Here is a 17706-nt window from a genome sequence, read left to right as displayed (position 1 = left end):
GATACACAGGTTACCCAACACTTCCAGTTATAGAACCCTGAACCAGTTGTTTATAACTTTGCCAAACTTTAATTGTTTGGGATGAAATTTTCCATGCTGGGTGTCTAGCTCAAGCTGAATCTGTTGGAAAGTGTGGGGTCCCATGCCGAGCGGATAAAGCACACGACCAATGTGGTTGCAAGCTGACTTAAGCTGACTCCAACTCTGTTTATTACAAGCTTTCTTTTATAGTCTTTCTTAACATTACATAACACAATTAGGCTATAATTACACATCTACCGATTGGACAAGAAGGAGAATCATGTGTTTATCACATGTATAGCCCCACACAGATTGGTTCAATTGTTCCTTACATAAGGCCTCATCTTATATAACCACCAGGGGGCCTTACATAAGGCCATGATCTTATATAACCACCAGGGGGCCTTACATAAGGCCTCATCTTATATAACCACCAGGGGGGCTTACATAAGGCCTCATCTTATATAACCACCAGGGGGCCTTACATAAGGCCATGATTTATTGCCAGGCAAGTGTCCCATTGTGACCCTTACCCTCTCATGGAACTTTACATCCCCACAGGAAAGTTTCAGGCAAAATGGTTCAGCCATTTTCAAAAACAAGTTAGGAAAAATTCATGCAGCCATTTTATTGAGAAGCTCAAGTACCTCCATGCTTTGGAGCAGAGGAACTTGAAATTTGACAGGTGATGTCCTTTTGCCATTCTCATGAAAAAAATGCCCAAATTTAGCTAAATTACGACCCTTTGAACCATCTCAGTGTCCACATGCTCAGCAGACCTATTAGAGTTCTGGAGCTAAAAATCACAGAATCATAGGACTGGAATGGACCTCGAGAGGTCAGTCCCCTGCACTCATGGCAGAACTAAATATTATCTAGACCATTCCTGACAGGTGTTTGTCTAACCTGCTTTTAAAAATCTCCAAGGATGGAGATTCCACAATCTCCCAAGGCAATTTATTCCAATGCTTAACAATTTGTTTTTTTCAGTTTGCTTTTTTAAAAAAAACTGGATGTTACACGAAAGAAAAATAACCACCACCCTAACATTAAAAGAACATTAAGGTTGCAAACTCAAGCATTCAAAAGTTAGGAAATGGCAGACATAAGGTTGCTTGTGCAACCCCTTGTGCATTTACAATACAGTATTTAATTATATGATCACATTTTCCAAAGGACTCTGCCTCAGTCAGTGCCCATGCACCAGGCAGATCACCCTCATTCAGTGCACAAGATAGACCTGCTCAATGGATGAATCAGGGTTGTGTAGTGAAGGTGGCTATTATCTGTAGGATCCCTTCTTCATTTGCTGCAGAAGTTGAAAGTGTGATAAATGAGGCAGGGGATTGGGAGGAGGAGAAAGGGCAGTTTCATGGTTAAGGCAGTTGAATGGTGCTCTGGAGAACAGGATTCTGTCCCTGCCTCTGAGTTCCCGAGTGATGCTGGGCAAGTCACTTCATCTAAACTTTTCACAGGTGGTCACTAATTGTGTGTTCCTCCTTTTCTGGGTGCCCAACTTGAGACTAGGGTCTGAGCTGCAAAAGTTCTGAGCACTCACAGCTGCAAACTGAAGTCAGTGGGTGAAGTGCTTTGGACACTAAGTACTCTGAAAAAATCAGGTCCCAGGCATCTCAAATTGGACACCCAAAATTAATGCATAATTTTCATCTTAACCTCTCTCTCAGTTCCCATCTGTAAACTGGAGATAATACCTCCTCTCACCTCACAGCAGTATTGTGCAAATAACTTAATTTATCTTTGTAAAGCACTCAATGAATGCCACAGAAGAACCATAAGGAAATCAATAATTCAGAGTAGGGTTTGAATAAAGTGTAGTACATATGGCATGGGGCCACACTGGAACAGTAAGAAGAGAATAACAGGCTCCTTAAGTGGGCACCATCTATCCAGTGCACTGAATGAGGCAAGGTCCTGTGGGGAAAAAGTGAGATAATGTAATTAAAGACTGTATCATAATGCATATGCACAAAAGGGCCAAATTAAGGTTGCACAGGTAACCTTAATTCTGGCATTTCCTAACTTTTATGCTCTTGATTTTGTTCTTTACACTATTTAAGCACGTTGACATCTTCTGATGAAAAACATCATATAATAAAATAAAATAACTGGCTCCTATATAGCACTTTTCAGCTGTAGATCCAATAGATGTTATTTCATGGAGGATAGGTTCATCAATGGCTACTAGCCAAGATGGTCATGGATACACCACCATGCTCTGGATGTCCCTAAACCTCTGATTGCGAGATGCAGGGACTGGACGACAGGGGATGGATCACTTGATGATTGCCTTGTTCTGTTCATTCCCTTTGAGGCATGTGTCACTTGGCTGCTGTCAGGAGATGGGGTGTTGGGCTGGATGGACCATTGTTCTGACTCAGTATGACCATTCTTATGTTCTTATTTTCCTAATATTCAGATCCCATATAAGCATCTAGCTTTATAATTTGAATCAATGAAGATGGATTCAAGTATTGAAAGCTACAGTGGTCCCCAAGCATTGAGTTTTGTTCTGTATACAATGACAGATGGGATAGAAAACTATTGTACCTGGGCTGAATTCGTTTTTCACCTTTTCCCACTCAATGCAATCTTGCAGTTGACTTGCTCACAGCATATGCAATGACTTTTATGCCTTTCAAAGGTTGTCTTCTCATTTGAATGTGAAAATATCAAACATCCATACACTTATTCATAGATTCCAAGGACCATTGTGATCATCTAGTTTGACCTCCTGTATCAAGGCCACAGAACTTCCCAAAAATAATTCCTAGAACGTATTTTAGAAAAACATCCAATCTTGACTGAAAAATAGTCAGTGATGGAGAATCCATCACAACCCTTGGTAAATTATTCAATGGTTAATTACCCTCACTGTCAAAAATTTCCAGTCTGAATTTGTCTAGCTTCAACTTCCAGACATTGCACTCTCTTATACCTTTCTCATCTGGACTGAAGAGCCCATTATTAAATATTTGTTTCTCACATCGGTGCTTCTAGATTGTAATCAATTCATCCCTTCACCTTATCTTCGTTAAGCTAAATAGATTGAGCTCCTTAAGCCTGTCATTATATAGATCATGTTTTCTAATTCTTTAATCATGCTTGTGGCTAATATGCATTTGACAATTTCAGAGCTGTATTAATTTCTATTTTATTTCAAAAATCGTTTTCAATAAATATTTAATATTGACCCAGGGGAGATAACTTGTTTTATTTTGGGTAATCATATCTTGCCATAACCTAATGACAATGTACTAAAGAGCATTATTTTTGTGAGGATGTATATTTTAAACCAAAACAACAATATAACTATTACAAATCCCATATGATTGCATAACACCCCAAATATTAGGCCAGTTCCCATAAGGTAATTTATGTTGTGCCTACGTATACTTATTCTAAAGTTCCAGTTAGATGTTTTATTATTCACTTCCTGTTTTCAACTTGTATTTTACTACACGTGGGCAACATGATACAAGCTGCGTACCACTCTAGAAGTGGCTCCAGAGGTAGCTCATCAAAATTTGAAAATCAGTTTGGGGTCGTTTGGGATAAAGAAATGCTATGCACATTATTAATCTCACATTCATATAGTCACTTAGGCTTTGTCTACACTTAAAACATTACAGCAGCACTGCAGCTGAGTCAGTGTAGCACTTCAGTGTAGACACTCACTACAGCTACAGGAAGGGTTCTCCTGTTGCTGTAGTCAATGCACCTCCTCGAGAGGTGGTAGCTATGTCGATGAGAGAATTCTTCCTCTAGACCAGGAAATTAAGTTGGCATAACTACGTCGCTCAACGGTGTGAAATATCCACACCCCTGAGCAACGCAGTTAAGCCAACCGAACTCCTAGTGTAGGCATGCTAGGTTGATGGGAGAATTCTCTCATCGACGTAGCTAGCGCCTCTCGGGGAGGTGCAGTACCTATGCCGGGAGAAGCTCTCCATCAGCACAGATAGTCTTCATTGAAGAAATGCAGCAGTGCTGATGCAGCATTTTAAGTGAAGACCTGCCCCTAGTGCTCTCTACATTGGGGGGCTAGGTTGGTTTAACTATATTTCCCGCGGGGTGTGGATTTTTCAGACCCCCATGTGAAGTAGCTAAGCCAATGTAAGTTTTCAGTGTAGACTAGCCCTTAGAAAACAGTATACGGGCAAGTTAAGCTAGGGAAAGTTAACACAGGACTGGCAGCCTTGTGTTATGAAAGTGTTGTGATTTTTTTTTAAAATATCCATTTTTCATTCAAGTTCATATGATTTTTCTTATTATTAAAATAGATATAAACCTAGGTATATTACAGAGCCCATGCTAAGCCCAGCCTCTGCACATAAAATTAGGCCTTATATGATGCTTTCTATTTATCAGAATAGATTTTTTTTTCCTCTGGGTAGTTTATTGCTGTTTTGGCTTGAGGAGCAGAAATGCAGCTTAAGAACTTCAAAACCAGATATTAACAAAACAAGTCAAAGGAACTAAGGGATAGTTATTGAGAGAGAAAAAATAGTTATAAAAAACTATTAGGCTTGCTAATAATTAGCATGTTTCCAAAGCACTTTGAAGACATTGGGAAGTACAATACAACCTGTACAAAATGTGTTGTAAAACAATTCCCATCCAGTTTTAATGAATTTCCAATAACTTTGTGTAATATGCCAAATGGTCTCATTAGTTAGGAACTTTTAGCGTATTAGCTTAAGAAGCCCTTCTTTAAAATAAATAATAATAATTCCTGAGTGCCCAGTCTCACTGCAATACCACAGAGTACATTTTTCCTGGTGACATTAACCACAGAACTTGCCTACAGGGCCTCTGGTATGTATAGAATTTTACTACATTTCCTGGTTTTGCAATGTTGTCTTTTTAAACTTGCAAAACTGGACAATACTGGGGAAAAATGTCTTTGAGCCTACTGCAGTTCACTTGATGTCACCAATATAGCACACTCTGGGCAAATATGCCAAACCCATGAAAAAAAATGCAGAAATTGGGCTTGTTTTTGGCTTAACTGGCTTGTGAGTTGCTCGTTGGCTAGTTTTTGGATTGTAGCTTGTTGCTTCTTTTTTTTAAATTGGCTCCCGGCAAGCAGGGGCAAGGGGGAGGCAAGGGTGGTGGGGAAGAGAGTTGGGGTGCACAGTGGGCCCACCACACTCCCAGACTGCACGCCAGGGGGGATCTAGTCACAGTGTTGGGGTTTGGGGGGATTGGCTTGTTTTGGTCTTGTTCTGAAATGGGATTAGCTTGATTTTTGGCTTATTGTGAAAGTCAGGTGCTTATTTACCACGTGACAGTTGGCAACTGTGACTCTGGAGAATCAGGAACAATATGAACTTGCCATCCGTGGCAGGGCTGGCTGTCATAAGATCAATGAAAAGTAAGTTTTAAATGGTGTTCACAGCATAGTTTCATTTGCTATTTAGTGTGTATTTCTAAGGTTGCTGAGCATCCTTTGCTTAAATATTAAGAGCAACCTTTTCTTGAATCATGGTATCATGCAAACTCCTGAATACTTGAACAGCTAGGGCTCACTATTAGTCTGATGCACATGGCACAGTATCTTGTATAACCAGCTAATTCGCTTAGCCAACCATAGATAGGTGCCAATTCAAGAATGCTGAAGGTGAGAAATGCACATTCTAATTTTTTTCTGGACTGTTACTGAAGTAACAAAAGAGGAAGGAAACTAGTTCATTTTTTCCTGACACTGGGTTCACATACTGCTGGTATGAAGCAACATCATTATTCAGAAGCAGGACTGTCCCAGTCAGTGGGCTCCGAAATGACTACTTTAATCAAAACCTTTAACTTGACAGTTGATACACAGTAAGAGGTCATTTCTATACATGAGTCTTCTGAGCTTTGTGCCAAATAAGGTGGGTGTAATTTTCAGGGTGGATAAAACTGAATGGGGGGCAGGGGGAGAAAAATATTTTTTATTTAAATTGGATTTTTTTATTTTTATATTTAAAATATTTCTTTTTAAAAATAAACCTATTTAAAATTAAATCAATGTACAACAAATTAAGGCCTAAATCTCTCAACATTTAAATAAAAACTAAATATGCTGAATCCATGAGTCTCTAAAAACCCTCTGAATTAGAGTTACAGGGACTGTTTTTCTATATAAAGAATCAGGGGGAAAACATCTAATTTTTGAGGTCAAGCTTTATAAATATGGCACGATATGTATGTACTGTATTAAGGGCTCGATCGTGTGGGGCAGCCAGGAGTTGTGCTACTGGGTGCAACAGGCTGGCAAAGTTATCATAGGGAGCCGGCCTCTGACTCTAGGAAACACCATCATGTATCTCATCAGGACCATCCACTGACCCCACCTGGGTGGTTTCATACTCCTGTTTTATAGCTTCTTTCTACCTCAGCTCTGATTGACTCAGTTGTCAAATTATGATTATTTATGACTCCACCCACCATGAAAACTTACTCTGCTGCTCATGGAAAAACACTGAAGTTTATGTATGCAAAACGTTTAGGGGTGTTTTAATAAATTGTATATGTTGCTTTATGTGTTTAATTAAATTCCAATTACCATCCTAATGCAGATTGAGACAAATCATTCACCATTTTCTAATATACTAAAAATGTACAATTAAGAATCTGAAAATATTAAGTTATATAATTGCTTAAATAAATGTATATAGTGCGGTATTCTCTAACTCGGTGGTTTTCAAACATTTTTGTGGAGACCCAGTTGAAGAAAATTGTTGATGTCTGCAACCCAACAGAGCTGGGGGTGAGGGGTTTGGGATGTGGGAGGGGCTCAGGGCTGGGGCAGAGGGTTGGGGTGAGGGCTGCGGGGTGGGGCTGGGAATGACAGGTTCAGGGTGTGGGAGGTGGCTCTGGGCTGGGGCAGGGGGTTGGGGTGTGGGAGGGGGTCAGGGCTCTGGGTGCAGGAGGGGGTCAGGGCTGGGGCCAGGGATGAGAGGTTTGGGGTGCAGGAGGGGGCTCTGGGTTTGGGGGGCTCAGGGCGGGGGCTGGGAGGGGATCAGGGCTCTGGGCTGGGGTGGGACCAGGGATGAGGAGTCCGGGTGCAGGAAGGGGCTCCGGGTTTGGGGGGGCTCAAAGGGGCAGGGCACAGGGTTACCTTGGGTGGCTCCCGGTCAGCAGCAGTGATAAGGCAGGCTTCCAAGAAGCAGCCAGCAGCAGGTCTGGCTCCTAGGCAGAGGCGCACGCGGCTCTCGCCCAGCTCTCGCCCACAGGCACTGTCCCCGTCCCCCCCCAGTGCAGAGCCGGTGCTCGGGCAGGAGCAGCGCGCGGAACCCCATGGCCCCCTTGCCTAGGAGCCAGACCTGCTGCTGGCCCTTCCGGGACGCAGCATGCTGTCAGAACAGGTAGAGACTAGCCTGCCTTACCCAGGCAGCACTGCCAACGGGACTTTTAATAGCCCGGTCGGCGGTGCTGACCAGAGCAGCCACGACCCAGTGCCTTACATTCCACGATCCAGTACTGGGTCGAGACCCGCAGTCTGAAAACCATTGCTCTAACTAGATAAATTTTTTTGCTAACAAGTCGAATGTAAAAACTATTTAGTTGTAAATCAACATGTTTTAATGGTTATATCAACCAATGAGAATGCATCTTTCTTTAGAAAATAACTGAAGTACAAATGGAAAAGCTGATTAAAAATCAATGATTTAAAACACTGATTTAAATTGCTTTAATTTAAATAATTTTCATTTAAATCTGCAGTACTTCATTATAACAACCTTTTCATTTCCATGGAATTGATAATTTTGTGTTTAGCATTTTCTTTTTAAAATCAAATACAAGGTTATTAAAATATAATTCCAAGCATCCAGTACTTAAGTCTTCTTGAAAAGGAAATGTCTGAAGAGAGTTCAATTTAATTTAGATTGCAAGATGCTGCAGACAAGAAACCTTGACTTGTTATATGTTTCTAATGTTCGAGACCCACATTTAGTGTCATTTTAAAATAACTTTTCTCTCAGAAAAAGGAGCATTTACAAAGGAGGGAACAAGTTATTTGTTTCTGGACTTCAGAAACTTCTGACATAGTCCAGATACAATTAAAGATTTATTGTTTCCCTCCAAGTAATTCCCAATGTTCACCATTGAGAACACTAAAGATACTATAAGATAAATATGAATAAGTGACTGTAAGAGTAAAAAAGATAGAGGGTTTGGGGTAATAATTAAGGTTGAGTTTAGGTTTGAAGTAAGTACTCCAACATTATCACCTGGCAGCAAATCTGTCAAAACAGATCAGTCTAATTCTAGATCTTTATATCAGACAGATCATGAACTTGATCATGAAGCAAAATAATCGCCTTTGAGAAGCAATACCTCAAGGTGCAGTTAGATTTAGGCAGTGGCACAAAATGGAAATTCAGGAGTCAGAAATCTATGCAACATAGTTAGGCAGAGGTCAACTTTTATTTTTTGAAAATTTCAATGATTATAGATTTAAAGCTTTTTTTGAATGTTCATCAATTTAAATTTTCATAATTGCAGAAAATTATGAGAGATGGGGTCAGACAATAGTTATTTATTGACAGATATTGAGATTCAGAAAGTTAAAGCTGTTAAACTTTAAACCTGTAAAAACACAAACTGTCAACATCACACCAAAAATATACAAAGTAAATATCCTCAAATCAAACCCTAATAATTTCTCAAACAGCGTTTCCCCTACATTGCCTATCTGTAAATTTCAATTATTATTGAGGGAAATATTTTTTGTTGGTTTGTGTTTATATGCTGAAATCAATGTTTGACATTTACTGATAAAATCTAATTCTTCCAACCCTAAACATAATAGATAAAAGATAGAGGGTTTGGGGTAATAGTTAAAATAGTCAAATTTCATTTTTTACTTATGTTCTCTCAGAACTAGAATTTATCCACATTTAAACACTGTAACAAAGTTTCAATAGCAATTCTTCATGTAACTAACTGCTCACACACACACACACACACACACACTGTTTTAAACTACAATTTTGCAATTGTATACCAAGCTAATGGGGCACATGCCAAACGGCAAATTATTGCGAAATGGGACTGGTTCCATGGAACACTGTAAAGGAAAATACTCAGCTCAGATGACTGATTTCTCAAACTGTACCATCAATTTTGTAAGGACTCTTCCTTCTCATTTTATTTGGACTAGCATAATACATGTTTTGGAATAAAAGGTGATTCTGCTTTATATTACCCATATTTACTGGAGATACAGGAAAAGACATTATAATAGGGCCACATTACACAGTGAAGTCCAGTACCTTGCTTACTCTGGTTTATATTTTAAAAGCAGCCTCGTATTATCTCAGGTCTCAATTTCTGTGGCACTTAATTATCGTTACTCAAATTTTAGTATCTGATAACTCACACATAAAACAAAAAATAACCAAAAATCCAAAGAACAAATAAATGATCACCTATACAAAACTGCCTCTAATTTCAAAGAATATTTTACTGGTTTTGTTACTACAGTCTGAGATTGTGAAGAATGCAACTGCAAGTCAACTGGGTTAAAACATCCCAAATTAATAAATGCAGAATAAGTCTGCCAGCCATTATTGAAACAGATGAGCCCCCCCCCCCCCGTCCCCAATGAGACGCAGCTAAAACAAACAGAGAAAAACACACCCACAGCACAGACAAACACAGCCAAGTATAAAACAGAACAATGAATTTCATAGGCAAGACAAACACCATTTTAAATGGCCCTTTTGTGCATCTGTTTTGCATTTATCTGAGTTATATGATGTTATGTATTATTCATGTATTGCTACACTGTATTAACACACAAAATGAGTTCCTTCCAGTATTTAAATTTCTTTGATTTCTTCTATTAATTTGAATATCAAAACATAGTTTTGTGTCTCAAAACTTTTGTGTATCCGACACTTCGCCTGTTAGCATTTTTTATAAAGCAAAATTACATCTGGGAAGCATAGGATAGCAGATGGCAGGCAAACTATAATACACTCCTCTCGCTTTCTAGCCCCTACCCGTGAGAATACTGGAACAGCTTGCTGCAAGGCACGAGTTGCAACGGGGATTTCCGCCCCTGATGTTGGGATAACCAGGCGGCAGCACAATGACATAACATCACAAGTAAGAATGACTTACTTCCCAATAAGTAAAATGTTTACAGACAAGTTGAAATCCAAAGAGATACATAGCTTAGCCATTAAAAAAAAATAAAACTTAGAAAGGGGAAAAGGCCTATCTACCACAGAAGGTCTGGCTCTACCATAGATTTAGAGCAGCAAAAATCCATTCCCCAGGTACAAGCACTGTGCATCACTGTGTATCTAGACGTAGCATTTTTATAAATTAGCAACTGTCAAGGCGTTATGGGGAGGAGAGTTGCCTGTAGTGTATACGAAAGACAGCAACACATTTTAAAACCAGCAATTAAGTTTGAAAATAAAAATAAAGGCGAGTGATGTCCCCAGAACTTACAACCCCCGCCCTCCCTCCCTCCAAAGGATTGTCCCTAGGCGTGAACTGAAAATCAAGGGAGACTTTTGCTCACCTTAACACATCGCTGGCTTCATCTATCGCTTTTCATAGTCTTCGCGCAGGGACATGCGTCCCCAGCGGCTTTCCGACTAACCACTGTCTGAAACCTCCCCGAGGGGCTCTCTCCCCCCACGCCCCTACGGAGCCCCCCAGCCAAGGAATCGCCCCAGGCAGATCGCTACTAAGGCCTGGTTTCCCGGTGACCAGGGCCTCTGCAGCAAAACAAGCCCCCCAGCTCCCCGCCACACCCCTTGCCTTGTCCCGCCACGCTGGCTGCAAGGGCCAGCGCCCCCCGCGCACAGCCCCGGGGCGCCCCACGGCCTAGGGCTCACGGCACCTACCTGCGGCAGGGGGCTCGGGCAGGCTCAGCACCAGCAGGCAGAGGAGCAGCGCGGCGCCGAGGCGCGGCATGGCCGAGGTCGGGGTGCTGCTGTTGACCGGGGAGTGGGTGGGCTCTGCTCACTGCGCTGGCTCCGAGCCCGGGCGGGTCACTGCTCGGCCGCTGCTGCTCCTGGATCTATGTGCAGCGCCTGGGACCCACCTCTTCCCGGAGCTCCGGCCCGACCCACATGCGGGGCGGGGCGGGGCGGCGGCCAGCAGTGCCCCCTGGCAGGGAGGAGCCGCGCAGAGCCCGCGGCGGGATAGGGGAGCGGGCCCCGGGGCGGCTCGGCCCAGCGCCTCCTTAGCAAAGCCGGGGACCCCCGCGCGGGCTGCTCAGACGCCGCCGGCGGCGCGGCGTGGGGCCCCGGCCTGAGGCAGCGGGGCGCTGAAGGGCTCCCGCCCCCGACTGTGACGCGGCTGCGGAGCCCCGGCGGCTGGGCCGGACCGGGCTGTTCCAGCGGAGGCTGCTGCGCGCCCGCCCCTGCCCTTCGCCTAATAACCCTGCGGGCGGGCACAAGCCGCGGTCCCTGCTGCACAACAGCCCCCTCCCGCCTGTGGTGGCCGAGAGAAGCCGCGGCCTTGCGGTACTTCCTGGTGCGTCAGCTACCGCAGCCCTCGCCCTCAGCCCAGCCGCAGGAGGGGGTGGGACTGGGACACACCCGGCTTGCCGGGCTGGGCCACTCACACTCACCGAGAGTGCTGAGCCCTTTGGGAAAATGACCCTGCCCCCGAGGAAGAGCACCAAGGCCTCCTGCAGCTTTTTGGCCCCGTTATTTGTTTGCTAATTGTGGTTGCAGTTGTCCCGGAGGGCACGTGTAACCCTAAAATTAACCCTGTTCCTGGTTTACAGAGACCCCCAGCCAAACTCCAGCTCGTAAGTCCCAGGCTCCCAGCCAGCGCACTAGACTCCATTGCCTCTCCTTTAATTAAACAATAAAAATGTGTGAGTGAATTTTGCTCAGTTTACAGGAAAGTTCAGCTTTAGACTAAAACCAAGCATGGAGAAGGATAGTATGAGCATGTGAAAGCAGGTGGTGATGGAATACAAGTCTGAATAGTAAGTTCAATTAAAAATTAGTGTTTATAGGGTATTGTTTTAAATTATAGCACCATATAACCATGTAAAATGAGAAAATATATAATGGATGAAGAATAAAATTGTAGGCCCCAATCCCGTAATAAGCAGATCCAGTTCTGTGGATGATATCCCTGTGGCGTGCAAAATCCCCTTGCAGGGCTACCTTAGGTAGGGGTAGATTTTTTTCCTTTAAACTGGCAGAAAACCAAACTTTTGAACAATCTGGAATGCTCTAAATGAACCTGATTTAATAGAAGCAGTACTGAGGGGACCAAAAGTGCCAACTACATGCAATGTATTTAGTAGTTCTATAGTTATTCCATGGTTTGAGAAATAAAGACACACATGCTCTGGTTATCATGACCACACGTGGTATAAGCTTACAGAGGAGTGTGCAGTATTGTGTATAGATTTGTGGTTTAAGTGAGAAAATCTTGCATCAGGTGGTTAAAAAGTCCCTTTGCTTTCACTTGTTGCATTTGGCACACTGCAAACACGTGGTTATATTCTAACCACACACCTTCACTAATGTTATTGATTACACAACAACAGTAAGCAAGGGTGCTGGAACAATTTTTATAATGGGGGTGTTAAAAGCCACCCTCCCACCCCTAGTTCCAGCACCTATGATAGTAAATTTATACAAACCCTGGGTAATTTTGAAAACCACAGTTCCTCCCAACTCAGATACTATATTGATAATTGTAATAGAAATAACAATTATCAGAAAATAAATTCACAGGGCAGGAATCTGTCTTTTGCAGCCTTAATGTACTTCTAGCATCTTCATCAACTTTAATAAAACCCACTTAGGCTGCACAGGTCAGATTTATAGGTACATCCTTTGAGTAGAGGCATAATGCTCTTCAGAATAAACACCAACAATAATAGTGAATAATAGGCATTGCTTGATTAAGAGGAAAAAAACAAGGTTTTGCTGAGACACAAGTCTATCTGTCTATAGGTAACACTGGTCTACAATTTTTGAGAAGTCGTCTGCTTCAGAGATAAAATGTGCTATTTATTATGTATTTTGATGTACTGAATTCAAATATGACAATTAAAACAACTGATTGGCTACTGTTTCTAAGATATTTAAGTTTTTACATTTTATGTCTATGTATATTGTGTAGATAGTAGAGTTTTAATCATAAATTGTAAACCTAGGTCTTTTCATGTGTTTATGGTTGCTTTACATGATAATATTTCACCTGTCCTGTTTATGTAACACTTTAAAAATCAGCAAAAGGGTTATATAAATAAAATTTATTATGAAACAAAAGGCAAAAAACTATTATGTACATAGTTGAGTCCTATTCAGTGCCTACTCGGCGCTTCTTGGCTTGTCTCTTGTATTCATTAAATGGAGCATCTCTTGTCACTGTCCAGCAATAGTCTGCAAGCATTGATGGGCTCCATTTGCGCGGATAGCGTTTCTCCATTGTTGCAATGTCCTGGTGAAATCGCTCGCCGTGCTCGTCGCTTACTGCTCCGCAGTTCGGTGGGAAAAAAATCTAGATGAGAGTGCAAAAAAAATGTATCTTTAGTGACATGTTGCAACCAAGGCTTTTGTATGCCTTGAGGAGGTTTTCCCACCAACAACCTGTAGTTGTCTGCCTTGTTGTTTGAGAAAATTTATTGCCACTAACTGGAAGGCTTTCCATGCCGTCTTTTCCTTGCCACGCAGTGCATAGTCAAATGCATCATCTCGAAGAAGTTCACGAATCTGAGGACCAACAAAGACACCTTCCTTTATCTTAGCTTCACTTAACCTTGGAAATTTTCCACAGAGGTACTTGAAAGCTGCTTGTGTTTTGTCAATGGCCTTGACAAAGTTCTTCATCAGACCCAGCTTGATGTGTAAGGGTGGTAACAAAAATCTTCCTTGATTCAATAAGTGGTGGATGCTGAACACTTTTCCTCCCAGGCTCCAATGACTGTCGGAGTGGCCAATCTTTCTTGATGTAGTGGGAATCTCTTGCACGACTATCCCATTCACAGAGAAAACAGCAGTACTTTGTACTTTGTGTATCCAGTCTGCAGACCAAGCAAGAGAGCAACAACCTTCAAATTGCCACAAAGCTGCCACTGATGTTGGTCATAGTTTATGCACCTCAAAAGTTGTTTCATGTTGTCCTAGGTTTCCTTCATATGGACTGCATGACCAACTGGAATTGATGGCAAAACATTGCCATTATGCAGTAAAACAGCTTTAAGACTGGATTTTTCACATTTTTGAGCAACTTATTATACCGATATAGGTCTGTAGTGTAGACCTGGACTGAGTACACTTCCCAGATGTGAAGAAGAGCTCTGTGTGAGCTGAAAAGCTTGAAAAACAGAAGTTGGGCCAGTAAAAGATATTACCTCACCCATCCCCTCTCTCTCTAATATCCTGGGACCAACATGACTGCAACAACACTGTATTCATTAATATTAAATGATAGTCATGTGCCTAAATACATAGACAGTACCATGAAATGTTTTGCCTGCTTCCCCTGTCTGCTCTGAACTCCCAATGAACAGTAACATAGGATCAAATGCAGCAGCACCACCACCACGAGCAAACACAACACTGACTTCAGTAAGAGTTGCAACTGCTTAGAAATTTGATAGGATCTAGTACCTCATGGGTGAACAATCAGCATGTATTTATAAGGAAAATATATTTGTAGGCATGACACTCCTGTTCTTACTACAAAAAGGACCCCATCTCTCTGAATCTACGTAGTCGGAGGGCATAGAAGCAAACACCACACAACAGATGTACAAGTAATGACAAGAGCACAGCAGCCAAATTAACAGAGTATCCTGACCACTGGGCAAGAATAACCCAGAGGTGCTCTCATTTTACTGAAACAGCATTGCTCTCTCTACACTAATAGAAAGCTGAGCCAGTTTTGAAAGCTATGTCCCAGTGTTGGGGATGCAACTTTTAAAGCTGACAGTACTAACACTGCACTTCAAGGAGCCATTTTAGACAGGGCCGGCTCTAACTTTTTTGCTGCCCCAAGCAGCAAAAAAAAAAGCGCCGCACCACCGAGCCCCCCCGCCGAGCGCCCGCGGCCGGAACCCCCCCCCCCCGAGCCCTGCGCCCCGCGCCGCCCCCCCGCCGGAGCCCGCCCCCCCCCTGCCCAGCGCCGCGCCGCCGGAACCCCCCCCAGCGCCGCCGCCCCCCCCGCCGAGCGCCGCGCCCCGCGCCGCCGGAGCCCCCCCCGCCGAGCGCCGCGCCCCGCGCCGCCGGAGCCCCCCCCGCCGAGCGCCGCGCCGCCGGAGCCCCCCCCGCCGAGCGCCGCGCCTTCCCCCCCCCCGCGGAATGCCACGCCGCGCCTTCCCCCCCCCCGCCACCCCATTGGCCGCCCCTTACCAGGGGCCGCCCCAAGCATGTGCTTGGTTGCCTGGTGCCTGGAGCCAGCCCTGATTTTAGAGGATGCACCATAGTTTTTGGAGGGATAATAAACTGTGCTATCAGAACTATGGGCTCAGTCCTGGAGGGTACAGAGTTTCCTAAACTGTCGTTGGCTTCAATGAGAATTTAGCATATACAACACCTCATAGGATCAGGCTCCATGTTTGCCCCCCCCCCATCAGAACTTGAATCAAATTCTGGAACAGGCTAATTAAAAGTTTTCAAATTTGATTCATAATTATGCAAGACTTGCTAAATTCTGTGTTCACTTTTTAATATTTTAAAATAGTTGTTGGTATTTGAAGCTAACATATTTTATCTGGTGAAAGAAAACTTTAAAACATATTAGTGAAACAGTTACGATTTTTTTTTTAACTATGATAATAATCTTGATAGCGTCTCTTTAAATGTAGTCCTTTGGAACTACAAAACCCCATATAGGACTATGATGTATCAATACCTTCTCAGAACAAGAAACTGAGGATTTAAAAAAAAAAAAAAAAAAAAAGACCAATTCAAGAACACCAGAAAACCCAGTGCAAGTTACCAAATGAAATATAGCCCTGGCCAATAAGTGTCAGAGTTCCAACAATAGGAAACAGAATGATGAGCATAGAAGGACAGTTTTATGGCTAAGGCACTGGACTGGAACTCAGGAGAACTGGGTTCAATTTGTGTGTGATCTGGACTGAACTTCTCTACATTTCAGTTCTGTAAAAAAGGGGATGAGAATCCTTCCTGTCTCCCACCCTTTGTCTGTCCTGTCTATTTAGATAATAAGATCTTTAGGGCAGTGATTGTCTCTTACAGTGTGTTTGTGTAGTGCCTACCACAATGAGGCCTCCATCTCAGTTGAGACCTTTAGGCATTACTATCCTACAAATAATAATGATAATGGTTAGAGAGCTCCAGTTTTGTTATGTTATGTTCTTATGAGATTAAATACAGCAAGACAGTACAAAGCAAGTGCTGAAGAGTCATCAGCAACCTCATCAGGAGGATGCTAGGGAAGATGATAGGGATGAGAACCACTCCATGATGTAGTGCAGCTGCCTTGAAAGATGCAGGATTTCCTCTGTGCTATGTCTCCCCAAAGCATTTTGTCTGACCTCTTCTTGAACCCTTCTAAGAAGAGTGATTCATCTATCTTCTTTGGTAATTCATATCTAAATAAACTTATCTTTTCAGTTTCTTAATGCAAACTTACATCTGTTCAGCTTACGGTTCTTAAAAAACTCCGTTGAACTTCTGAGTCAAGAAGCTGATCTTCAACAAGCTGGTGAGCCAGTTTTGCATCAATTATAGATGATCACTTCCTTAATCAACTGATTTCTATCTTTCAAGGAAGATACAAGTATAAAAACAAATATGGTCGTGTGCACAACTATAGAAGCAGGGACTGACCAGTCCTTGATGAATTGTACAGAGTAAATATCAGGGGGTAGCAAGGGCTCATTCACCTGCACGTCTACTAATGTTATATATGCCATCATGTGCCAGCAATGCCCCTCTGCTATGTACATTGGCCAAACCGGACAGTCCCTACGTAAAAGAATAAATGGACACAAATCGGACATCAGGAATGGTAACATACAAAAGCCAGTAGGTGAACACTTCAACCTCCATGGACATTCTATAACAGATTTAAAAGTAACTACACCTCTACCTCGATATAACGCTGTCCTCGGGAGCCAAAAAATCTTACCGCGTTATAGGTGAAACTGCGTTATATCGAACTTGCTTTGATCCACCGGAGTGCGCAGCCCCACCCCCCCAGAGCACTGCTTTACCGCGTTATATCCGAATTTGTGTTATGGGTCACGTTATATCGGGGTACAGGTGTATTCTTGAACAAAAAAACTTCAGAAACAGACTTCAAAGAGAAACAGCAGAACTAAAATTCATTTGCAAATTTAACACCATTAATTTGGGCTTGAATAGGGACTGGGAGTGGCTGGCTCATTACAAAAGCAGCTTTGCCTCTCCTGTAATTGACACCTCCTCAGCTATTATTGGGAGCGGACTACATCCACCCTGATCGAATTGGCCCTGTCAACACTGGTTCTCCACTTGTGAGGTACTCCCGTCTCTTCATGTGTCATTATATAATGCCTGCATCTATAACTTTCACTCCATGCATCTGAAGAAGTGAGGTTTTTTACCCACGAAAGCTTATGCCCAAATAAATCTGTCTAAGGTGCCACTGGACTCCTTGTTGTTTTTGTACAGAGTAAGAATCACTCAGCCAAGGTTCAGTGACAGGTTAACTCAATAACTTAGTTGGTCT

The 17706-nt window shown here is 42.8% G+C and overlaps 1 protein-coding gene across 2 annotated transcripts in view; it reads right to left on the bottom strand.

Moving 5' to 3' along the window:
• IFNGR2 (interferon gamma receptor 2) overlaps positions 1-11077 on the bottom strand; it is a 35849-nt gene extending 24772 nt beyond the window's left edge. For both annotated transcript variants that reach the window (XM_065404880.1, XM_065404889.1), the window contains exon 1: positions 10893-11077. In XM_065404880.1, coding sequence (XP_065260952.1) covers positions 10893-10962 — 70 coding nt within the window. In that variant the 5' untranslated portion in view covers positions 10963-11077. The remainder of the gene's footprint in view (positions 1-10892) is intronic.
• Positions 11078-17706: the final 6629 nt, after the last annotated feature.

Source organism: Emys orbicularis, chromosome 1, assembly GCF_028017835.1.
Source record: "Emys orbicularis isolate rEmyOrb1 chromosome 1, rEmyOrb1.hap1, whole genome shotgun sequence".
Lineage (NCBI taxonomy): Eukaryota > Metazoa > Chordata > Testudines > Emydidae > Emys > Emys orbicularis.
The sequence above is the reverse complement of the archived record's forward strand: the minus strand, read 5'-3'. Positions and strand labels throughout refer to the sequence as shown.